This window comes from Podarcis cretensis (genome assembly GCF_951804945.1).
Source record: "Podarcis cretensis genome assembly, chromosome: 4".
NCBI lineage: Eukaryota > Metazoa > Chordata > Lepidosauria > Squamata > Lacertidae > Podarcis > Podarcis cretensis.
In genome coordinates this window covers 24,413,868-24,439,861 of record NC_137173.1, presented here as the reverse complement: position 1 = coordinate 24,439,861, position 25,994 = coordinate 24,413,868, and the positions used below count along the sequence as shown (strand labels likewise).

The window sequence follows — 25,994 nt, the reverse complement described above, 5'->3', positions numbered from 1 at the left end:
CTCAGTTCTTCAACAGCTCATTTTGGCTCCCGGATGCCAAAAACCCGGAAGTAAATCCTCCAGTTTTTCAGAACCCGAACGTCCAACGCAGCTTCCGCTTGAGTGCAAGAAGCTCTTGCAAACAATCGAAAGCTGCGCCTCGGTTGTTAAATGTTTCGGAAGTCAAACAGTCTTCTGGAACGAATTATGTTCGACAACTGAAGTTTGACTGTATCGTGCAAACAGAAAGATATTTCTCCTTCTGAATTACATCCCCGACAAAATTCTCTGATTTTCCCATACCACTGAAGCCCCCTGTACCCCACTCTACACATTTACAGAGGGGACTGTAGCAAGTTGGGAGAGGGAAGTTGTAAGAGTGCTGCTATTTATTGTTCTCTGACTCCAACCCAGAGGGTTGGATTAGTCATATTGGGACCTATGCCGTATGTATACTTGAATGTGACCATCAAACTACATTCAACACTTACATAGCTACTACTTTATATAAAAATGTCTACCATATACAATTTCCTTTTCAAAGCATCAGTTTAAGATAGCATGCGTTCCTTTGCATTGTATGCCTATTGCAGAAGGCAAAAGCACATACCTCGTAGTAATATTGAAAAGCCTGAGACTTATCTCCTTCACTGTCATAGAGTTCTCCAAGCTTTGCTAATGCATGTGAGTCCGTTGGAACAACACTGATGAGTTGCATAAGCCACTCAATGGCCTGATTAGGATCCTCCATTAATTCATATCTGAAGTACCACCAGTTAAGGAACTTCTCACTGTGAGTCTGACGCATGGGAATTTAACTGCAATCTTCAGGTAATCATACACTTTACTATTATTTATTTATAAATTCTGTATCCCGCCCTTCCTTCAAAAAGATCTTTATTACATTATAAAGACACACAGAGGATTTAGTGTGTAATATGATTGATTCTATAATTGTTGAAAAGATACATGCTTGCTATTTGGAAGAGAACCTGGGCACTGTTTCGAAGGATAGCGTGAAGCTTCAGAAAAGAATCCAATGACTCATCTAACCTGTTCAGCTTTTTATATGTTAAACCTAAAAACAAAGGTCATCTAAATGGGAAGATTCAAATCTCATTGACTCATAAGATGAAGAAGCAGAAATTTAAGAACATGTTTATTATGGAAAATGAAATAAGGGAGCAATCCTATGTACAAGAAGCTGGTGTAAAGGCCCATTAGTTAAACAACAATACATAAACATTAAAAAATAAGGGGTACCTCTCGTGTCCCCTCACCCCAGTTAAAAGCACAACAATATGTCAGTGTTGAAAGAGATAAAGAAACTTGCTCAGACAGAAACTCTGTCTCAGCATCTGTGTGGACAGCAGATTCTAAAGAGAGACAATTACAATTATATCACACACTACTATTTCGTCAGTTAATACAGCTTTAATCAGAAGGATATAATAAAGCTCAAAAGTAGTCCCTCAATCCCTTCTAAAAAGGATACATATAATAACCAGAATGTCAAGCACAAAATTTATCATAAAGTATATTAGACTTACCAATGTTGTAAAGCGCTTCAGTGCACGAAGAATCATTTCTTAGAGATTCCTTATAGAACTCTGCTGCCTTCTCATAGTCTCCATTTGCAAAGATCGTATTTCCTTTATTTGTGAGAGCAGATGGGTTGTATCTATCAGAATTTACTGCTAAATCTGCATAGTGGCTTGCCTGTGTAAATTCATTTTCCTGAATTAAACACAATACAAATTAAGCAGTTGCCATTTTGCATCCTCAATACTTTGCTGGCACAAGCAGTACATTGATCAAATTAGAGATGGGAGAGATTCTGTTTCTGAAATTTCATTAAAAATGTATCATTAAATTCCATTTACTATTAAACCTGGGAAACAAGCTTAACATCAGCATTCCAAATATCCTTCTATCCTATAGCAAATTTTGGGAAAGGGACTTTAATAGTTTTTCTCTTCCTTTATGTCTCAAGGCTCTTGATGTCAATAACCAAATCTAGGAAGTCCAGACAAAGAGCTATTGTTCAGGGTATATGCTCCAATCCAGCATCCATGACTCCATGGGCAATGTCCTAAACTACACAAGCCACCCAAGAGGTGACGTGTTATCTGCATTATCATTTCTTAGGGTGGGTTGTGGGAAGTGGAGGAGCTAGGGGCTTTGGCACCTGGAGCGGGGGGGCGTGGCATGTCACCTGCACGAGCGTCCCAATGGGGGTGCTGCTCGTGCGCAAGTGCCACAATGAGGGCAGCGGTTGCCCATGCAAGAGCATCCCAATGGCGGCGCCCGCGGCGATGTCACCCCCTTCAGGATGGAACCGCCCCCCTGCCCCTCTTCCTGCACCACTGGATGTGAGAGAGGGAAAAAGCAGGCGCTGGCTCGTGTCTTCCCTTGTCCTCTACTGCTCTTATCATACACAATTAGTCTGATGAGCTTCCACAATGCACTGATCACATCTTAGGCAGGCAGGCAATATTAAAATAATATTCTCTGCCTTTTCCATTTTCAGTCTACTTCTGGCATCTGAAGAGGTCTGTCATGTCATGACAACTGTCATAACACCACAGTGCACTTTAAAGATCACAATGAACTCATGATTCTTTTTTGTTTTTACAGAGAGGTCTATGGCACTGCGACAGGTTCGTCATGGACATTTGTGGGCTGCATTAAGTGAAATCAAGATTCTACTGAAGTTCTTGATGAGTTTTTATTCAGTTAATGCAGACTGAGCTTCTCAAAATGTGCAGTGTTGGTATTAGAATAATATATCCAAGTGTTAGAACATTAAGAGTTGTATCCAATTCCAATGAATGTATTCTATCAACACAAGGGCTTCTACCTTCACAATGGAACTTCCTTCCTCTCCTCTCTTGCAGTAAATCTGTTCTGGGGTTTCCCCCAAGTTTCCAGAGCAGAAGGGGGTTTTTTGAGTGAGGGAATGGAGGAAAGAAAGTCCCATTGCACAAGCAGAAGTAGGGCGACTTTGTTGGATGCAACCGTAAGAAACAATTAAAATGAAGCTGAGTTGGCAGTTTTAACATTCTAATTCAAATAAATGTGTTCAACAATTATCTTCGAAACCACTACTAATTGAATTTAAGACAAAATATATTAAATCCAAAGTGGCCACATGCTCTCAGACTTGGATTAAGTAAATTAACTGAAATACACCTTCCACGCATTCACTCACCAAGAAGTAAAGAAACGAAAGGTTCGTTGCAGCTGCACTTTTAACTCTGCTATCTTTTTTTTCAAACATCTTTAAAGTCTCCACAGCCTAGAAGCAAGTAATAATAAAGTGACTCACGTTGTTAAACCATTCAAGCAAACTGGGGTTGATGCACTTTTTCTGTAGTGAGAAGCAATGCAAAATAAACGCTTAGGATAGGATATAGTGTCTATCTGTCAGTATAACATCATAAAGCATGATAGTATGTGTCATGTTTAAGATCACAGAATCACATTTGATAGCAATCTGAAACTCATTAATACTCAAGATGCTCCAATAAAATCAAAAGCAACTTTTCCCCAAGTAAATGCATTTAGAGGCCTATATACTACAGTCAAGCCCTCTTCCCTGAAGTTCAGTGGGAGAAGGGGCAAGGAACAGATTTCTGAGTAAACGTGCATAACTATGCACTGGAAATTTTACATCCCAGAATGATCTGAGGAAAGCCATGTAAGTTCAGCAGCTATAAAACAGATCTACAGTATGTCTCAAGATAAGGAGCACTAAGATCTTTAACGATGAATAGCTTTAGGCATTATTGTATTTTTATTTTATGTTGTTTTAACCAAATCAAATCAAATCTTTATTATTATGGTCAATGACCAGTCTTAAGAAACCAGGATAAGTACATTTTTATTCTGGATTCACACTGTATTTTTCCATCCTGAATTATATTTTTAATAAATAAATTTGTAGACATCACTGAATCATTAATTTAAAACAAATTAATTTGTTGTATGCATTTTGTATTACAAATGCAAGGTTCTTGAAGTGATTTGTTTTCAAAATAATTACTGGATTTTGATGACGCCAGCTCATGGCTGCATTTTTGGCACCCTGATCCTAAGTGGGGGAATTTGTGGGCAGCAGCAACAGAGAATGTCACTACAGTGTGGATGTAACTAGGGATGTCAGAGAATTCTGATGGAAATGGGAGTGAAAATTGTTGATGTTTGCTTATTCATGTCTGAAAAAGAAATCAATCCTGCACATATGATCAGTATTTGCTGCTGTTGTTTTTTGTCCGCAAATAATATGTCATTGATCACTTCTTTTCCAATTGCATTGTGATTCCTTTGTGCTGAAATGAATAGCGTGGAATAACATAATGATTAGGTAATTAATTATGTAAAATTCTGCCACAGCAGACAGACATATAATGCTGTTCTTGCAGGTGCTTAATTTTGCTAAATTTAACAAGAACCGAGAGCTGTGCATACCAGCTTTGCAGTGCTTTAGAGCACATCTCTACTTTTTTTTAAAAAAAAAAAAACAAGCAGCCCAACAATAACTCTTTTCCTTCTTCCTAAGCAAAGTTTTCCCTACTTTCTACTATGTGGAGAAAGAATATAGTACTATTGGATTTGTATTTACACTAGGTACAAGTAGTCTTAACAAAGTGCTTTGTTTTTAAACATTTGGAACTTAAATTATGTTGTTGCATGGAGCAGGAATTAAAATAAATGCAATTCACTGCTTTTTAAAAGAAGGTTCCAAAATTTCCTGAAAAAATGTAGATCATAATCATATCAGCCGCCACCGCATTTTTGCTTTGGAAAGTTATACTTCTTTCAGTTTCAGTTTGACTCATTTTTTCCCTACAATATAAAAATACTTGTTACAATTCACCAGGCTCCGTTTTCTCCTACACAGAAGTTTATGGAGCACAGAAATTCAGTTACTTACTATAAAGTGAATGTACCTTAAAGCAGCAAGCCAAGAATTTAAGTATATTTTAGGTTTACAGTTTCCAGCACAAAGTGCATTACTGTCTTAATTTATGAGGTGCAAAAGAGGGCATATGCAAAACACATGGGGCTAGCTCAAGTTTATTGCTCCCCAGCAAACCACTTAGGAAGTCCATACTTCTACTATAGCAGAACATTTTTCTCATTACAATGAATTATCTAAAGAAACCATTAATTTCAGAGGTGCGTGACTTACGCTTAGGTTTTATGGAAGCTCTCAACCATGGGTTTTTGTTTATCGCTAAGAATATCTGGCTATAATCCTAAACACACCTATCCAAATCAATTCTGTTATAGTCACAAGACTTGTGTCCAAATAATGGGAATAAGGACTTGAGTATAAAACCGTTGTTAAAACATTTTAGGTAATCATAACAAGTCAGTATAGTAAGTATAGTGCAATAGTTAGCATACTAAGTAAAGTCCAATCATCAGTAAGTCACTATCTAAATTTCTCAATAAGATGCAACATGGGAAATTGAGCAAAACAGCCATATACTGAGACTGACCATTGGTCCATTTAGCTCAGTATTATATACCCAAGTCTGCAACAGATCTCCAGGGGTTGAGACAGAGACTTTACCCAGTCCTACCAGGAAATGCCAGTGATTTCAACCTGCTCCACCACTTAGCTACAACCTTCCCTTCTAAATAGCAGATTATCTTGCAAAGTGAATGCTGCTTGCTAGAAATATCCACTTATTATATTTTATTTCAAACGGGTTGATACCAGGGCTTACCCCAGATCAGTAATCATCATTTTCCTTCCATTGCCCTCATCTGGACGGAATTCTAAGCTAGAGTGTAGCACTAACCCATTATTATGTCGGAATACAGCCAGTAGTGTCATGAAAAGTATTTTCCTACAGATGTTCTTGATTTATAGGAAAAACTGTGTTTACACATAGCAAAATAAAAAATGTGTTATAATTTGCTGTACTTGTCATTTTTCTATACAGAGGCATTAGAATTATTAATAAGTATTGTGTTAAATAACCCTGAAGTTAAGTAGAGGTTGCTTTTTATTCTACACCTCCCCTCACTTTTACTGACAATAATTAAACAACCACGTCAAAAATAATTTGAAAGGCAACCCTGGGCAGTGAAGCCAAAAGCCATCAAAGGGCAGTTTTTGCATGGTTTCTTCACCTCTGGTGCTCAAGTGGGTTTCTGAAAACCTCCCCGAGGATATAATTTATTTCAGGATAAGAAAATGGGAAAACATAAATAATGAGCAAATGCACTACAGCGTGAGTTGTAGAAGATACACACCTAGATTGCTACCAATAAAGCGACAGAACTAAAACAACGCAGCTACAGTAAAACTATGGCAATGCGTATAGAACCTTGCCTAACCAAGGACCTGAATTTAATAAGAATTAATAGCGGAAGGAGGATGCGTACAGAGTCTGCAGCTGAAGCACGCTCACAGTGCTTTGTTTTAGATTTATGTTTTAGAAGTGCAGCACAGCCTTTCTCGCAGGTGGAGCCCAGGTGAAACCACTTCTGTGTGTGTATAGCGCAAGATGGCTGTGCAGAGTGCGGATTGGTTGGAAGCCAGTGACATCAGTAGTCCACCTTCCTTCCCCTCCCTGAAGTAGTTTTTCAAATTTAAAAACAGATTCAGCTCTTTCTATGGGTATGGCTATGGCTGTACATTTAATTATTATAAAGTAAATAAATAATAAATGTACATGCAACCCCCCCTTTTTTTTTAGTTTTGAGCTATTTTAAAGGACATTTGCCAGAATCTACTCTTCCATCATGAGTTGCCATACGTCCAGATTTTCTTGGATATTTAACCACTTTCCGGACCAGACGCTGTTTCCAACGGCCGAATCCCAGCTATGTCCTGGAAATTCTGGATGTATGGCAACCCTAATAAACATGACTGCTGAATCAGCATTCAGTTCCCTGGACAGCTAATGCCAGATTTAGGTGGGGAAAGCTGGGTTTAAGCTGCAGGAGCAGAGAATGCAAAGGACAATTCATCTTTACCCAGTCATTAAGTGCTGCCGATTCTTTGAAAGACTGACAAACTACACTAAACCTATGCAAATTTCATCTTGTAATAGGTATTGGTATAGTACCTACCTCTTCATACTTACAGTACCAAACAAAATGGGAGAGACAGTACAAAAGAAGGAAAGGAATAATTAAAAGGAAAGGAAAAGTAACATTTTGATAAACAGAGAAACTGAGCTGAACACCAATAAATTAAATGTATGAGTGAAAGAGAAACATTTAGGACAGACACATTACACAAACCAATCCTATCAAGAGTTAGCACTTTGGTCAAAGGACCAGTCAAATATAGCCAGTTGATTTGCCCACTATCTCATTGTCAACCACAGTATTCCTATAATATCAGTGTGTAGATGGCACACTTTTTATTTCATTATGGTATCACTTGTTAACAAGGGCAAGAGTGAGTGCAGCTTGCCCTGGACCTTGCAGTAGTTAGAGGCAAGCTTAGGAACACAGCAAAAAAAATCCCACTGGCTACGTGGAATAACTGCAAGGATCCGAGTTACAAGAAAGGAGATTCTGGCTAAACATCAGGAAGAACCTTCTGACAGTAAGAGCTGTTCGACCATGGAACAGACTCCCATGAGAGGGGGTGGATTATTCTTCCTGGGAGATTTTTAAGCAGAGGTTGGATGGCCATCTGTCATGTATGAGATTCCTGCATTGCAGGCGGCTGGACTAGATGACCCTAGAGATCCCTTCTAACTACAATTCTGTGATCTCCAAGAAAACAAGTAGTGATTGGTGGCAAATGCCACTGCTTAGAACACAGACTGTCACGGTGGCTGGGGTAGTCAGACATTTGCAGCCTAATCTGCATTACAGGGTGGTTGTAAGGATAAAATAAGGGGGAAGCTATGTACACCATCATACCTGATTAAAGTCCTTTTGCCTCAAATATGTAATTGCTTTATTGATTTCCAGGTCATTGGCTAACTCCACATACTGAGAAGCTTTTACCATTTCTACACACCTGGAACAGAATAAAAAAGAGAGAAATTATTGGTTGCAGTGAGCCTCTCTAAGTCAAGAAAGCAACTGTACAGTTTTTGCCAAGCATCAGTTACAGGCAAATCCAATATATTGGTTTTAGGATCCAAACAAACGACGTGCTTGTTTACAGTTGCAAACAGGCAACAGGGGCTTATTATACACTTGGTGGTCTATTAACAGGCTAATGCACTGAGTCTATCTTGGCAAGTGAAAAATTCCAGAGGCCTGACTTATAGCGGCCCTGTATGGTGGCTCAGTATTATTATTATTGCAGTACTACTATACTTCAGACTGAGATATAGCTGCTTGCCAAAGGCCAATGAGGACGTTTATGGCTGTGGTGTGATTTGAACCAGGGATTTCCTAGCTCACAGCTCTCATTCTGAGCCACTACCTATAGTACCACTTCTCAGATTAGGATTTACACTCTGGAGGTCTGACAGGCAAGTATACGATGAATGAACTGTGACTTGTTTCATTGTAACCCTAGGGAGAACATCATGTGGTTGCTGAATTAAAAGCTTAACATTTAAACCTTTAGGAATTGCCACATTTTAAAATGATGAACTGTAATGCAAGAAAACAATGAACAGGGTGGTGATACAATGATTACTGCAATCGACACAAGATAATATCATCTGTAAACAAACAATAAACATCCATATAATTGGCAAAAGTAGTTTCTTTCCCAAATCAGTTTTATCTTAAACAATAGCAAACACAGTAAATAAAGAGTTGACTTGTAATACAACATATTACAAGTGAACTCTTTATTTACTGGTGATATTATTTTGCCATTTTTATGGACATTTATTGTTTGTTTACAGATAGTTGCCTTGGTGAAATGTAATACAAGCAGAAAATGGTATACATAGCTTGGGCCAAACTACTACAGGCTGTAATTGGTGAACCACTGACTTACATGTGAGTTTTCTGAGAAAGGCAACTCAGCTGAAAAAATGCCACCTACCAATCATAGCCTACAGCAAATGATGTTTCAATCGCTGGAGCAATTAGTTTAGCAGCCGTCATGATATACTTTTCTGCTGTAGCTTTCCTTTAAAGCACAAAAAATTATTTCAAACAAATATCACAAACATATAGAAGCAGAACACAACACCAAGAGTCTTGCGGCACCTTAAAAACTAATGGATATATTATGGCATAAGCATTTGTGAACTATACAGAGCACTTCATCCGATGTATTAACAGTAGTAGTGTCTACATCCTATATAGTAATAGTGAACTCATTCTTTGAGTCTGGATCCTTATGTAGCCAAAGGAGTACCATCCACACACAAGAGGGACTTGGGGAAAACCATATGTTTGCAGAAGTGTAAAAAATAAAAATAGAAAAGCAAAGCTAAACAAAAAGCTTGAATAGGACTGAACATGGGTACTTGAAGTTACATAGAAAAACAGGGATGGCAAAGAAAAAAAAGGTGAGAGTTCAATATTTGCTTAATCAGTAATCTAGACCAGACCTCTGTTCAGCTGTTCCACACATTCATAGAACACACTATGATGGTGCAACTTTGAAAGGACTTCAAACTTTACCTTTCACGCTCCATTTGCCGCAAGCTGTCGTTTTTAATAGCTTCAATCAGTAGGTTTGTATGTGTATCATCCTAAATAAGGCAAATAAATGTCTATTCACTACAGCTACATCAACAGCAGATGAGGATGTATACAAACCCACATATACATATGAGAACAGACTAAACTACAGTACATTACATGTCATATTTTTTATCAGAAAAATAATTACTTCCCCCCCCCCAAAGGGGACAACAAGAGGAAAGAGTTGTTGCTTGCATGCTATGCTTATGGTTTTCTCAGCGGCATCTGGCTGGTCACTGTTGGTAACAGAATGCTGAAAGAACTACAATAGACTGCATTGCAACTATGCAAAAGTTGGAGTTTCTAAACACATTATCCCTTCCACAGACAAGCAAGAGGCATCATCACAGTTCAGAACTGCAATCCATTCACCCAAATGCATTCAAACAAGGGCAGTGAGGGTTGTGGACTGGGGAGGGGAAAGTCCCAAAGGGAAGAGATGTGGCCCCCACCCCCAGCTCAAGGGCCCCCACCCCTGCCCTAGACCAACAGCCCCGAACTACGCAGCTCATCCCCCTCTCAGCATGACACATGTGGGATTTGAACCAACACTACCACTGGAATATACCAACAAAGAACCCCTGTAATCAACATCTCAAGCTTATTTGCCCTATGAATTGGAGATATAACTTTGCTCCTGCTTACTCCTTGTGAAATGTATTTGTCGTCGTCATCAATTCCCAGTGGCACCGCAATTAATTTCTGGAAAGCCTTTTTCATTTGTTCTCTGTCTCCAGTAGCAAAATAGCAAAGGATCAAGTTGAAGCCTGCTTTTAGGTTTGGTGATGTGCTCATGATGTGCTCAAATGAGCTAATGGCGTCTGTATATTGGCCAGTTTTAATAAATGCGACTCCAATGTTCTGCATTATTTTAATCCTAAATAAGTAAATAACCATTAGAACCTTATCATACAGGAGTAGATTGAAAAATACTACTAGTAGTTCGGCTTACACTTCAGTTCAAATGCAATGGATGCAATTTAAACAATGTAATCAATATTATAAACAATAAAACAGCAACCAGTCAAGGGCCAAACTAGGCCAAAAACAGCCATGTGTCAGCCCCATTTAACCATAAATAGGGGTGTAGGGTAGGAAGATGATAATTATAATGCCAATGATTTATATTAAAAGGGCAGGCTGTGAGTGGAGATGAAACTTTCCCCACTTTACCTCCCTTGGTATTTCCCAGCCTGGCTCACTGCTAGTAGAGTGGAAGAAAAATGCCCAAAGTAATGGAGATGCAACAAGAGTGCAACCTGGCTCTCATCCATGTTCACATGTTGCTGTTAATGCTATTTATTTATTTATTTTATTTGTGTAATAATAAATACTAAATTTGTATATTGTTAATGTTAGACACTCCTCCTCTCAACATTATACATGAAGAGGGCAGATAGGTGAATGCACAGGCATGACTGCCTCCATCATGTAAACTTTGGCCCCAAGATAAAACAAAGACAGAAGTTAAATCAATTGAAAACCCATCTACACAGAAACGTCTGAACTAGCCTCCAAAAAATAGGAAGAAACCAAGCCTGGTGGACCTCCTTAGGCAATTTTTGTTTTTATAACTTATTATAAAGTTTTTTCTAACTGTTTTTATCACATTATTATAAGCAAATAATGTCAAAGTTATTCTCGTTGGAACTCACCTCATTTCTTTATGGACACTTGCAATCTGATCTAGAGCCATTCGGTAAAATTTGATAGCTTTTGAATAGTTTCTCTGCTTCAAATAAATATTTGCCATGTTCACCTTCAGCATGCCTATTAAACAATGCACAGAATGAGACACAGATGTATCCCATGACTCGCACAGGATTTTACTCGGGTTACATGTAGAAAATCTATACCTTGGATACAGATGAATCAGCAGCCTTTAAATTACTGGGCAAGGATGAGCAATCTGCTGCCGAAATGATTATGTGATTGCTTGAAATGGGAAACTACTATTGGCGGCAACAAGCAATGGCATTAAAAAAAAGTTTGGTTCATTTTCTGCCAGGTTAAGGAGTGTAGTAGCAGGCCTTAGGATAGCATAAACTCTCCTGTTGCCCATTCTCCTTGAGTAAAAAGCAACTTCTTGCCCAGCACAAAATTAGCTTGAATCTACTCTCTTAACCTGGCTTCTACCAAGGGAAAGTGGGGAGCAGTGGCAGTGCAGGGGGGAGCAGGCAGGCTGGGGTAGGTTTGGACTTGTTCCCAGTACCTTTTCCTGCATGTTTTAACCTAATAGGAAAATCTGAATTGACTCCAAAAGTGCATTTGTGTTTGGAATAAACGTGACTTTGAAAAGAGGGAGGTTGTGAATTTATCAAATTATTTTTGAAGGAAACAAACTATAGCAGTATAAAGTCATCTTAGCTGAAAGCAACCAGTATTTGGCATCTGTACAGAATTTGTAAGTTTATAAATATATATAACTTCAGATTTCAAACCAATCACAATAACACAATCAGAATTCAGAGTTGGATCAGGAGATGCTGCCGATTCTCACTTCTCATTCGTTTTAACGCAAATTAAAGACACTGACCAAGAGTCCCCATCTCCTAGGATGTACCCAAGAACTGATTTGAATGTTTGGGTTTTGTGGGTGTAACCTACCTCCATTGACAAACATCTTGTTTTTCACTATGACCTGATAGGTATTTAATGCTTCTGCATACATTTCATTAGCAGAGTACTGGCTGGCCAAATTAAAGAGCACCTGAAAGAAAATAAGTGAGAACATTTACATCATATGATAGAAACAACCAACTTTGAATTTCATAATCACAAATGATGCATCAGTCAGCATAGTAGCAAGAGAGTAGCTGCCCCCTGGAGGAGCCAGAAGCAGCAGCAGCAGCAGCATAATGGAATGACAACACCAGCAACTGGCTTCACTATGGAGAAGACAGTATTTCAGGGATGCATTGTCTCCCTCCCTTCCTTCACTTTTGTTGTTGTTGTTTAGTCGTTTAGTCGTGTCCGACTCTTCGTGACCCCATGGACCAGAGAACGCCAGGCACTCCTGTCCTCCACTGCCCCCCGCAGCTTGGTCAGACTCATGCTGGTAACCTCGAAAACACTATCCAACCATCTCGTCCTCTGTCACCCCCTTCTCCTTGTGCCCTCCCATCTTTCCCAACATCAGGGTCTTCTCCAGGGAATCTTCTCTTCTCATGAGGTGGCCAAAGTACTGGAGCCTCAGCTTCACAATCTGTCCTTCCAGTGAGCACTCAGGCTGATTTCCTTCAGAATGGAGAGGTTTGATCTTCTTGCAGTCCATGGGACTCTCAAGAGTCTCCTCCAGCACCATAATTCAAAAGCATCAATTCTTCGGCGAGCAGCCTTCTTTATGGTCCAGCTCTCACTTCCATACATCACTACTGGGAAACTTCCTTCACTAAATCCCCCTAGATCCCAGGTGGCTGGATTAACATCATAGAGGCAGGACAATGTATAGTTCAAATTTTAGGCATTTACAAAATTTATCCGAGTGTCAGCATTCACATATGAATATCACCATTCTTCACGTTTTAGACATGCACTCTATTTGATAAACTGGAATACTGTTCTTCTTGTATATATTTTTCCCCCTCAACTGTCATTTCCCCCCCCCTCAACTGTCATTACCTTCCTCAAGTCCTTGAGAAAGGGTAGGTCAGAAACTGATCTGCTAAATAGACAAGTACTTACAGTGTAAGTAAGATCTAGGTTGATGTTGGCAGGAGACATAGTTTGTTCACGTTGTCTTACTAAAGCTCTTTCCTTTCTTCCAGCATCTTTCGCCTTTTCAAGAGCCTTAAAGAAACAAATCACATTTCAGTAGCACCTTCTGCCCTTCTTTAGAAAATATTGTATGAAACAATTTATTTTCACTTATACAAACACATTTTTATAGCATACATAAAGACAATAAGGGGAAGAACAGTAAAAGAACAAGAAACAGCATATTCACACAGAAAGAATGATTAAATTGGAGATATAGTAGAAATTGCAGTTCTCATTGTACTTTCTGGCTAAATTCAATAGTGTTTCTTTAGGGACAAATACACACACATCAGGGAGCTAGCAAACAATCTACATCTGTCTCTATATAGTTTACGGACACTAAATAGCCAGGAGAGTTTCCATGGCTTGGGTTCTAAGAAATGCATTTTGAGAACAGAAACAGGCTGCATTTCTTCCAGGAGGAAGTGTACTGTGTCTGAAATAGACAGGCCAGTGGTGAAGTGCTAGTCAATTTAAGTGTTTCATGTACAATCTATCACATATAAATATACTTGCATATGTCAGTATCTTAACACAAGGGAGTCAGTGATTGATGGCTCTGCACAAATGCACCACCACTGTGTTACCTCTAACAAATGAATGGGCCAATTTGTGTGGCAAATGACTTCCTATGTTATGGGATGTTCACGGAATGCTTCGACAGGCAAGCTTTCTTTGTGGCAGCCGTCTCATATGCTTCAGCTATCAGTATGCCAACTAAGCTGAAAGCAGCAGCTTAAATGAAAGGCTATGACTTACCAACTTTAAGTCTCCGCAACTGTGAGCAATGCAGCTTTCTTCAACTAACTCGTTCACTTTTTTTTCCAACTGCTTAATCTTTCCCTCTGGACTAAAGTTAGGGAACACAATGGAATCAAATCATCATGAAGATCTACAAATACCATGACAAAAATTAAACACCACTGGTAATGTGTGCTTTTTAAAAACAACAACAACAACAACTGACTAAGCTGGTGATGGGAGTCTTCTCTGGTGGTACATTTATAGAATACTCTCTTCAGATGTAGGAGTTTGCCTGCTACCATCCAGGGGTTGGATTCAAATGTGCTTTGCATGAGCAGAAAGGCACTTCCACCAATGAAAGGTGCACCTCCTCCAATTCCAGTGATTCTTCCTTCACACTGCAGGACCCTACTCTCCATCCCAAGCCACTCTGGAGGGTCCCCCAATCCTCAAAAGCATATTTCAGTGAGAACACCCTGTTGCACTTCCCTGGTTCCAACCTACAGATGGGGTTGGGGGCAATCACCTGGCACCTGAAAGATTTCTGGTATTGGAATAATTGTTTTATTCTCGTCTCTGTTCTGACTTGTATTTTAATCTTCCAACTTTTGATGATGCCGTTTCTTTATAAGCTGCTATTATTCTTGCAATTGCATACATCATATTATTGTGGAGTTTTTTTTATAATCTTATAAGCCTCAGGAATACAAAAAGGAATAAATAAATTATAAAGACTGATGTGACCCTTAGCAGTGAGCTTTTCCAGTTGCTACAAACTGCTTTATTCCTTACATGAAAAAAAGATTTTTTACTTTTACCATGTCACTCTGATTTTGAATCCAAACAGAACCCTTGAGAATAATCATTCAGTTCCCTTCTACAATTAACTTGGTGCTTAGCCTTTTAACTAAGCCTTGGCCAACAAACTACTTTGCATCTGTTTGCCATGGGAAATATTTTATAAACGTTGATTTAGATCCTTATTTTTGTACTGCAGTCATTGTTTAATTCTGTATCATCAGCCTCACAAGGAACATTGTAATGGAACACTATCAAAATTTAATAAATATTGATGATGATAAATTACAACACGTTTGATCATTAAAAGGCATGCCTTACTTGGTGGTCTAGGAAGAAGAAATTAAAAGAAGCTGCTGAAGCCCTGTTATTTTTGGCTGCTTTAAGATTCTGCTGTTATTGTGCACAGCTGGCCAGCCTCGTTCCGATTTATGTCTGCAGATCCACCAACATGTAAATAATATATTTTTGAATTCATTCAAGCTAGTAGATATATAGCTAAATGCAGCTCTGTTGTTAACTTATTAGCTTTTATATTAAAAAATCAAAACGTGCCAGCAAAGCACTTTCCCACAGAAAGCAAGCTAAACTTTGTACAACTGACCATATGGTGAGATAACCCAGGACCACTGCTACATTATCAAAGCCATATTGTAGCAACCTAAGAAAAATAAAGGCACAGCAAAAAGCCTCTTCTAATAAAATTCTTTTCTTTCTTTTCAGAATCCAGATACACAAATGGTGGAATCTTAATGAAAAATTACTGAACAACAACAACAAAACAGATCTGAAGCATTTAACTGCAAAAGTCAAACATTGTCCACATACCTATCTTCGTTCTTTGTTTCTAGGGGAGGAGCTGGTCCCCTTGCTTGACCAAGAGGATCAAATACAGAACCTGCAGATTAGTAAATAGTGTGAACTGTAAGAAAGTGCCTTCCCAAGGCTTTTAAAAAAACCTTTTAGTGCCAAGGATTCTTCTAAAACTGTACCTCTGGAAACTGCTTTGGTGTAACCTGCTGCCTGAACTGCTGTCATCGGTCGAGCAACACCATCCTTTAAAAACAAAAGCTTACTTGTATGGATAACTGAGGAAGCAGGGCTTTATAAATTATATCACACTGAATTATATGACCTTTTAGGTACTCTATAATAAATACACTAGTTGAACTCCTGTCAAGACTGCAATACTCTACAACAGAGATGGAGAATGGCATCTGGCCAGGACTACATCCAAGAATTATTACTTATTCTTATTATTCATTAATTTTATATGCCACCCTTCATTAAAAGATCTAACAGCAGTTCACAGAATAAACAAATTGGCCCACCCTTCACAGGCCATTTTGACAAATGGGCAGAGCCACTCACCCACCAAGCACCTGATGCCATATGGCATCAGGCATTTCAAACGAAGTCATAGAGCAGGAAGATACCCTTTCTTTGATAGAAAAAGGCAGCAGCAGAGGCTTATCTCAGAATTTAGTACTGTAGCCCCACCATGCTAAGATCACAGATGATAAATGCTGTCTGTTCTTTTATAGTACTCTGCTGCTGCTCTACACGCTTACTTTGGAGCAAACCCCACTGACCCCAGTGAGCCTTACTTCTCAGTAACTGTACTTTACTAAAATGCATCAGTCTTAGAGGTATTCAGAATAATCTTACACTATTCTCTTTAAACAATCTAATTTTACCATTTCTAAAATACTGATCAAGTTTAGACATAGCAAAAGGCTGCACAATATACGTTGAGGTTTCCCCCCACCCCTGTATAACAAATGGGGGAAAGGAGACAATGGTTTTACTAATGGATTGCTCCCATTAGATGATATGTTACATTGTCTCAGGATGCTGGCAAATCATTATTGGTAGCCCTTCTTCAGGGGCTTCCAATGAAAGAAAGACTAACAAACCAAGGTACAATACCAAAAGGCTGAGAAATGGTGGACATTGTATTGTTCCCTGGTACTCCAAGGAGCTGTGGTTGATGAAGCAGGCTATATGAAGACTGGATTGCAAGTGATGCAAATCTTGCTCTGAAGCCAACTGAACACACACTATGACACAAAATCATGCCTACCAAAGGGTGAAGGCAGCAAATAAGTCATTCTTCACTGCATCTATTGCATCCTTGAGGAATCAGCTGACAGGGTTGTTGCATGAGGACCAGAGACTCATTACCCCAGATTCAAGGGACAGACTCCTGGAGTACATGGTAACTAGCTGTAAGAGCTTTGCAATACACTTTGAGGGCAAAGGCATCTGATTTCAAAGTGACTTGGATGCTACCAAACCAAATCCAGTTGAAGTCTCCAATGCTACATCTGGCCCACTGTTACGGGATCATTTCCAGTTGATGCAGCCTGATGATGCGGACAGGATAGTCACAGAGATGCAACTGATCACATGCCCTCTGGACCCCTGCTTTTACTGGCTGATTAATCACTTGGATTAATTTAAGTGATGATAGCACAGCTTCTGCATTTGATTGTATTACAAGACAAGAAGCACATTTAGGACTTGATACCAGAGAGGTAGTTTTAAATACTGCAGAGTACAGAACATCCTCAGGAATTTGACCATGCTTACCCCTCCTGCAACCTGGTGGCAACACAACACAACCTGAAACTTTTCTAGCTTCTTACCTACTACAGATTCCTCCATCTTCTGCAGCATGTGAAAGAAACTGGTCTATGTTTGGAAATACACCAAATCAAGCAATAAACTGATACGTGAAAAGGTGTAAGCTTGTTTTAATCTAGACACACCTTCAGCTTTTAGAAGCCCATGATAAATACAATGACAGTTATGAAGAAACAAACAGATAATGATAGCTTAGAAAAAGAGACAGATTAAATTTAATGTTGTGTTCACTGAATTTTGTTCTCCCTCCCCTCTTTTTCTCAGCTCTTTTTCTTTCTGCTTGAAGTTCAACTCTTCACCATGACCTGTCTCTTCACTTGCTCTATACATTACACTGATGCTTGTCTATAAACTATAAATAATTGTAGCAATATTACCTGTACAGCTGCTGTCATTGGTCTGCCCATTGATGAAGATAGTGTTGTCTTTGACTAGCACAATGTAAGAAAATATTTAAAGTCAATAATCACTGCATGCTCTGCTTCTAAGGGAAGAACAGGGCTGGATCTCAGAGGATACTGTTCTAAAACCGTAAAGGGAACACTGCTCTATTATTACAGAATTTACAGAACTAAGGATGGGAACTCGCACTGCAGATACCAGATTTCTAAACCGCAGCAGAGAAAGATACAACTCCAATTGTCTTCTCCACCCTGCACAAGCAACACTAGCTTCACACTGATGTTCTCTGAAGTGGGAAAGTAAATCTCATTCAAAGAATGGCAGGTTTAACAAACCATGAAAAAGACAAATGCCAACAAGTACCAGGACCAGTTCCTGGGTTTGTACTATGTGACCTGAAGACCACCCTGAGATTCTTCAGCTACAGAACTTCACTTGTCGCTGTCTGGCATCAATCCCTGTTACATCTATGCATAATGTAAGACCCATCGCTATGCAACTGTATAGGCTTATTGGAATCAGAAATTAAACAGCAATGTTTATTGGTTCACTGGAGAAAGTGCTGAGCCAAAGAAAGAAAAGCTGAGTAAATTTCAGTACAAAATAAAAACCTACCCCATATCCAGTAGCTAAGGGTCGTGAACCTGATGTACCTGGAACTTTGGCTGTAAGCTTATTAGAAAAGATTAAAGATTAAGCAAGAATTATGTATTCGTTCAAAGAAACTAGCATATTAAAAATATAATTACTACAGAAAATTACAGTAAAGCTATATACCAATTTCTAAAAATGTTTTTTCCCTTTATTCGTGAGAAAATACAAAATTGTTTTAATGTCATCATGTCGTGTTTTTGGAGCAACCTCTTGACAAAAGACTAAAAAGTTGTGACTCTCAGAATTCAGACAAGACTGTCTCCTACTGTCCAAAAATAGGGGCAATCCTCACATGTCAGATCTATTGAAGCAATAGGCTACCAACCTACTGTATTACTAAATGGTTGATCAGAAAGTCAACACTGATAGAAAATCATCTGTTGCTCAGGAAGAAAGTATGTGCCTTGTGGGTATGAGGCCACAGATATGGCCCCCGGAATCTTCATTTAAGGAATCTCATGTAGCTAGTCTCAGAAAAAAACCCTCTGCTCTGGACTTTGAAGAGCTGGGTTTGAGAAGTACTGCTAGTCAGTATGAACAGTGCTTGACTAGAATAATGAAACATACATAGATAAATACTTAAGTGGTTACTTATGCGCAGTTATCAAGGAAAACTTTCATTGCCCCTTTGCACATTTCTGTTCAATTCCAATAACTTGCTAATTACTGCATATGTTCAGTGCTTGATCATAACAGGTTGTCCTTACTGCGTCTCCAGAACCTTAGCATGATTTTCTGAGCATAACATTCCAAGGGGCACAACTGAGAGTCACATATGTGGAGTCTGATTACAGAAGAAAACTACTTGGGAAGTCCCAAGGGCACAAATGTAAGAAAAGTGCAAACTTCACAATGAAAGGTACAGGAGAATAGCTGAGGAAAGTTATGGCACTACACATGCTACTTCTGCTGGGTGTGAAAATAGCAAAGGCTGCTGCTATCTTAACCATACTCAGCAGAAAGAAAGCCTTGATGAACTTAGTGGGACTAATAAGCATATAGGCTGAACTTGCTGCAGCAGAAATGCAGTTTCTAGAAGTGCTTACGCATGCTTACTTTGATATATTTTAATTCTTAATATTTACTTACAGGAGGTCTTCTACCATGACTAGTTTTCACAGCTTGCTGAAAAGCTGGATCATTCTCTAAATCCTAAAACAACATAAAAAAGATAAACATTAAAATAATTAACTTTGCAATTCATTTTGTTTGCTAGTGTAGCTAGATAATACAGACATGCATTTCATTTGATTTTCACTAACTTGTTCTTATAGTCAAAACAAAATAAAAGAAAAAAAATTCCTTCCAATAGCATCTTAAAGACCAACTAAGTTAGTTCTAGGTATGAGCTTTCGTGTGCATGCACACTTCTTCAGATACAAGTGTGCATGCACACGAAAGCTCATACCTAGAACTAACTTAGTTGGTCTTTAAGGTGCTACTGGAAGGAATTTTTCTTATTTTTTTTCTTTTATTTTATTTTGACTATGGCAGACCAACACGGCTACCTATCTGTAACTTGTTCTTATAGGGTGATAGAGAATGAAATCATGCTCAGACTAAATCCACTTAAATTAATGGACTTAAGTTACAGCAGGTTGACTTCGAGTGTGGCTTACATTGGATATCATCCATGGCCTTTGCTACATTTGTATGCAGACTCACAGTAGGACATTATTTCACTAGCTCAAGCTTTTTAATGTCAATTACGCTGATCCAAACTGTTCTGCACATTTTCATTTCCCCTTCTGTGCAAAGTAGCAGATGGTCACGGAAACAGGGAATGTGCTTCCTTATCACACCAAAACTGTAAAATATCCACATATAAACTTGGTATCACCATATTTTTACCTCTGTATCAAAGGTAGGATTATAGTCATTGTAACCAGAATAAATATCATCTTCATCTGCCTCGGTTGCCAGGTGGACATTTTTCATCATTTTAACCTATAAAACATTGACTACGTTAAAATATTTACCTTTATCTTCAGCGTTCAGTAAACATTCAGTTAGTCCAGTTACATAAATTGTTACAACATATAAAGTATGCATTAAACTAGATTACTTTTGTGGTATCTTCCAATTATGAGTGTCTGCTCAAGTCTTTTTCTTCTGGGATCAGTTTATGCTCACAGAATATTTTATGGATAAATTATTTAACAGCCCAACAAAGTATAGTCTTTGTGTTTGTGGATCAGGCCAGATCAAAAACATTGTGTGCCATATCATATGTTGTCCATTATGCAATCTACCTATGGAAAGGTCCCTCTATTCATTTCAAAATTTACTAAGCAGCTTTTCAAAATTAGATGACTGCTGTGCTGGCCAATGTAAACAAGCTGGTTACCTAAAGTAGCTTTATAGGTGCTAGCTGTGAGGAAGTTACATTTTTATTATAGGACCCACAACAGTGACAACTGCCAGGGAGATTGTTTAATCAAATGATTTTGGGAACTTAATAACATTAAGTTTTGATAACCTGCAGTCCTAAAAGTTGTTATAGTTTTAACTTGCTCTTGGAATGCCTTGCTTTTTTTGTGGTTCACAATGTAATGACCATCAGTTGCAAGCAATAAAACCAGACTGATAAGGATCAAGTATATACTTCTAATGGAATAAATCAGAAAAGTTATAATCATGGGCATAGCCGGGGGGGGGGGCAAAGGGTAGTTGCCCCCCCCCCCAATCCATAAAAATCAATACAAATCTGAGATTCTGCCTCCAACAAAAGCCTGCCACCCCTAACAAAAATCCTGTCTACTACGCCCACGGTGATAATTCCTAACAGCGTTTGAACAGATAGTAATCGCTCAGCTGCATCGGCACACACTTTTGTGTAACAGTTAACTTGCATCACCGATGCTCTTGCACCAGCAAAATCAGTTTCTTACTGCTATTTGTATTTGCATTACAAATCATCACGGGAAAAACCCAATACAAACCATCACAGCAAAAAACCCCCAAAGTGTTTTTTAAAGAAAAACTTATTAAAATTTCATGCTTACCTCAATGGACGTTAAACTCTTCTGGAGTCGGGAGCTGCGATTAGCTACTCCAGTTGTGTCGGTTTTCCTATACAGTAAAAGCAAACACCAAAACGAGAGTTACACTGCTGAAAATATTTTTCAAAACAGTAAAATAATTACAGAATAATAAAATTTTAAAAAACCTGTAAGCGTAATAAGATTGACAACCAATATTCAGGAAATTTATCAGACGTCCAGCAAGTCCGCGCTGCCTTCCCTCCCTCTACTCGGGCGACCGACGCAGCCCCGGGTCGTTGTCAACGTTAGGGCCTATATCTCTCCCTCGCAAGCCCACAATGCACCCCTTCAGGTTGCTTAGCGACGAGAACGCTCTGCTCGGAAAGGAGAAAGCATTAGAGCATGCGCAGTAGCACAAGGTGAAGCTACTGCATCCTTAGCGCGCCCACAGTTTTGGTCACGTCCTACTTCCTAGCGCGAGCATAAGGACGGGGTTTGGATCATAAAACGAAGGGAGCACTACAGGGAAATAAAAGGGAGAGCAGAAAAATAGTGCAATTTGTTGTATAAAAGGGGAACAATTTAAGGGCATAAATAGGATGAGTTTAAGCTATGTAAGATTTCACACTCATACGCAATTATCCTGATTAGAATCCTTTTTCTTATTATTTTAAATACAGTAAGGATCAGGCTATGCTCCTCGTCAGTTAGAAACTTCTAACATTTTCCCGCTGTTCAAATTTGTAAGGTTGCCCTAAAGTGGTTTAAACAATGGGAACATGTGGCTTGATGGCACAATATTTTGTTGGAACTTTCATCTCTTTATTAGTATGCACACTTCCTGTTCTGGATGGATTGGTGCAGTTCCACTTTGATGTTTAGGTTCTGTTTAATGACAAGAAACAAGTTGTAGCAGGTTTGGTTAATTTGGAAACTGGAGTACAACAACAGTGATTGATGTGGGAGTGAAAGGAACAGGAAGGAGTAATGAAGGAATCACAAATCCATGTTAACTGATTTAAGTAGTTTCCAGTAATTTTATTTTCTAAACTCTCTCAGATCCCACACTTTGTTAGCTAAGCTGACAAGCTGCCTGGTATCCAAAGGTTTGTGCTGTGCATACTATGTACAAAAGCCCAGTGCCTATTTTCAGAAGATTGGGGACTTGATCCTACTGCTGCTGCAGTGCATATAACAATTTTGTAAATACATGTCATTGTGCATGCATGACAGCTACCTCAAAAGTACCTCAGATTGTAAAGTGAATGTGGCTTACATTTTATAATTAGACGGAAGCTGGTTTTAAGGGGGAAAATACATTAAACAGCAGTCTTTCCCAAGAAAACAACATTGTAGATATGCATTGTGGTTAACTTCATGTGTACTGTACACAGCTTCAGACACTACCAGTGGGAGTGTACCAGAGTAAACAGTAATGTGTATGTCGCTTTATTTTATGGGGCCAGCTTCTGTTGGTGCAGGAACATAGAAGCTTGTTAGTTATACATAATTCTACTTGAGTAACTGAAAAGCTTCTATATGTCTACATATAGGAAATGTCCTCCAAAAACCTTTACTTTTTTCCTTTCTAACACTAATTGGAAGGAGGCAGGGCCAGAGCAATGAATCACACAGAGATGCAAGAGGTAGTCTTCTCTGCGATAGAGTAATCCTTTTGCATTTCTGCATAGAAAACGACTGGGTGCTATAATCATACCAGCCTGACATAGATGGCACAATTGCCTACCCTCAACAGTGACCAGAAGGAAATAAAGTTAGAGTGAATCACTTTTGCAGGGATGTTGTAGACATCCTCCTTTGTGGTGGGGTACTTCTGGGCTCGGGACGCAGGTGGCGCTGTGGGTTAAAGCCTCAGCGCCTAGGGCTTGCCGATCGAAAGGTCGGCGGTTCGAATCCCTGCGGCGGGGTGCGCTCCCGCTGCTCGGTCCCAGCGCCTGCCAACCTAGCAGTTCGAAAGCACCTCCGGGTGCAAGTAGATAAATAGGGACCGCTTACCAGCGGGAAGGTAAACGGCGTTTCCGTGTGCGGCTCTGGCTCTGGCTCTGGCCAGAGCAGCGATGTCACGCTGGCCACGTGACCCGGAAGTGTCTCCGGACAGCGCTGGCCCCTGGCCTCTTAAGTGAGATGGGCGCACAACCCCAGAGTCTGTCAAGACTGGCCCGTACGGGCAGGGGTACCTTTACCTTTACCTTTTTTTACTTCTGGGCTCACACAAGCCTTTAATTAATACAATGCGTTTCTCATGGCACACTAATAGTTCTCATGTGGAACAGTATGGGAATTACTGGTGTATGACAATAGTACATGTTAAACAGAAAAGGACATGACAGAGCAAGGAAATATTTTCACAGCATTTAACAGAACTGCTTATATAGACTAGGAAATAAATACACACACACACACACACACACACACAGAGAGAGAGAGAGAGAGAGAGAATATATATATAATAATATTCTATAGACTAGGAAAGTAAAAGTGGGTTTATGTTTTTCTTTTAAACATTTATACCCTGCCCTTCAAAAAGAAGTACTTGAGCCAATTTACAGTAACTAATTAAATATAAAAGTCCCCCAAAATGTGCAATACAATTTTTTAATGGCCTTCTAAGCCCTCTGAATTTTTCCAAATTATGTGGACAATGGGGAAATGAAATGGAAAGGAACACTGCTTCCATTTCATAGTATATGGCAAAAGTCCATAGAAGCCCTATTGAAGGGTGCCTATCTCTGGTCTCTCAGAGTAAATATTGACTGTTTAGTAGCATATCACTTTCTCCTTCCTCTGTCTCAGCAGAGGAATAAGGGGATTTGTTTGTGTGTCCTCTTTCCCTGAGTAATCAGTGGAATTAAAGTCTTTCTGTGTCCCTCCCACTTGCAGCAGTATCTGCAACCTTTGGCATGTCTACTCAAAGTCCCATTGAACTAAATGGATCTTACTCTCAAGAAAACATGTATGGATTGCAGCCAAAATATTGGAATTGTTACCAATATGACTTTCCCCTTGGCAGCACACCTTGGCTTCCACCACCTGAGGCGGCATCTGCCACCGCGTGTCTAATAATAATAATAATAATAATAATAACCCATCTGGCTGGGTTTCCCTTTAATTTGTCTAATCCTCTTTTAAAGCCTTTCAACTTGGTGGCCATCACTGCTTCCTGGGGAGAAAGAAAAAGCTGGTGGTGGGTTCTCCCCCCCCCCCAAGCCTTTCAAATACCGCAGCCAAGGAGGTCACCACCCCACATCCCTTGGGATGGAGTCCCTGCAAAGTGGCTCTTCTAGACACCTGCTGTGCAGTCCTTCCCAAAGAGAAAGAGGTGAGTAAAGTAGCACCTCCTGCCGCCTTTTCTGGCTTGCGCATGCGCTCTCTCTTCGTGGGTACCCTCACAGGGCCCGATCCTCCCAGCCGTGCAGCACCCCACAGAAAGAAGCGGAAGAGGAAGCCATATATATATGGATGCATAGCCATGAGGGGAAAGCAAAGTCTCTCGGAACTGCCCGCCCACCCCGCCGACTTCCTTCGACAACGAAGCCAGGAAGAAGCAAATGAACCCCCTTCCTCGCCCCCCTCCGCTGAAGAGCCCCACGCGCCCGCCCGCCTCTCTTTTCCCCTTGACCCGGGTAACCCCCATCTGGAGACGTTCCCTCGAGCCGCCGCTTGGGGCACCCGAGGAGCCAATGGGAAGTGTTCTTATCTGGGAGCCAATGGAAGTGGCCGTGACATCCCTTGGAATTGGGGGGTGGCGGGGTGGGGAGGAAGCGCCGCCTTGAAAAGGGATCCGCTGGCCCACGTTCCCCCCCAGTGGCTTTTCCCGGGTTCTCCTCCTCCTGCCGTGTGAGTGCTGCAACCTGAACTTGGCACAATGGATCTCGTGCAAGAGGGACGTGTTGTGATTGTTGGCAGGTAAATCCCTTGACGAGGGGCTCTCCTGTTGGCTCGGAGAGAGGAGGGAGAAGGGTGTTTCAGTCCGGGAAAGGGGATCCTGTGCCCCCCTTCCCCCCAGGAAAGCGCGAAGGACGTGGAACCTGCGTTTTAGGCGTGGGATCTTCAAAGCCACCAAACCACAACTTTTACATTGGCATTTGCTGTTGCTGCAGCAAGGTGTTAAAAAAGACAAAACAAATGAGTAACTTTCCTGCGTGTGAATAGAACACTTATCTAAGCCATTTAATCTGTTTGCGTTTAGTCTGTACAGATTACCTTGAAACACATGGAGAGCTAAAGGATATTCTAGGTGAATAGCAGCACGGGAAAAAGTCCATTGCCAGCATGGAAATTCAAAGTGTGGTGTGTTTTGGAAAGCTTTTATAAACAGCAAAATGTAGATTTTTTGCCAAGATAATTTTATAGTGTAGTAACCTGATT

The 25,994-nt window shown here is 39.9% G+C and overlaps 2 protein-coding genes across 3 annotated transcripts in view; one reads left to right on the top strand and one right to left on the bottom strand.

The window, feature by feature from the left end:
* IFT88 (intraflagellar transport 88) overlaps positions 1-21,949 on the bottom strand; it is a 34,978-nt gene extending 13,029 nt beyond the window's left edge. The window contains exons 1-20 of one of the 2 annotated variants that reach the window (XM_079973604.1): positions 21,816-21,949; positions 21,627-21,693; positions 20,473-20,568; positions 19,711-19,773; positions 18,583-18,639; positions 17,943-17,996; positions 15,912-15,975; positions 15,748-15,817; positions 14,137-14,227; positions 13,303-13,407; positions 12,226-12,328; positions 11,274-11,388; positions 10,264-10,495; positions 9,556-9,626; positions 8,969-9,055; positions 7,879-7,978; positions 3,191-3,277; positions 1,530-1,716; positions 949-1,057; positions 590-740 (exon numbers count right to left, since the gene is read on the bottom strand). In XM_079973604.1, the coding sequence (XP_079829730.1) occupies positions 590-740; positions 949-1,057; positions 1,530-1,716; positions 3,191-3,277; positions 7,879-7,978; positions 8,969-9,055; positions 9,556-9,626; positions 10,264-10,495; positions 11,274-11,388; positions 12,226-12,328; positions 13,303-13,407; positions 14,137-14,227; positions 15,748-15,817; positions 15,912-15,975; positions 17,943-17,996; positions 18,583-18,639; positions 19,711-19,773; positions 20,473-20,562 (1,836 nt within the window). In that variant the 5' untranslated portion in view covers positions 20,563-20,568; positions 21,627-21,693; positions 21,816-21,949. Of the gene's footprint in view, positions 1-589; positions 741-948; positions 1,058-1,529; positions 1,717-3,190; positions 3,278-7,878; positions 7,979-8,968; positions 9,056-9,555; positions 9,627-10,263; positions 10,496-11,273; positions 11,389-12,225; positions 12,329-13,302; positions 13,408-14,136; positions 14,228-15,747; positions 15,818-15,911; positions 15,976-17,942; positions 17,997-18,582; positions 18,640-19,710; positions 19,774-20,472; positions 20,569-21,626; positions 21,694-21,790 lie in introns of both variants that reach the window. The other variant, XM_079973605.1, reaches the window with a different exon arrangement.
* A 3,403-nt stretch (positions 21,950-25,352) lies between these two features.
* Positions 25,353-25,994, top strand: part of CRYL1 (crystallin lambda 1) — a 37,241-nt gene continuing 36,599 nt past the window's right edge. The window contains exon 1 of the mRNA XM_079974070.1: positions 25,353-25,532. Coding sequence (XP_079830196.1) covers positions 25,492-25,532 — 41 coding nt within the window. The 5' untranslated portion in view covers positions 25,353-25,491. The remainder of the gene's footprint in view (positions 25,533-25,994) is intronic.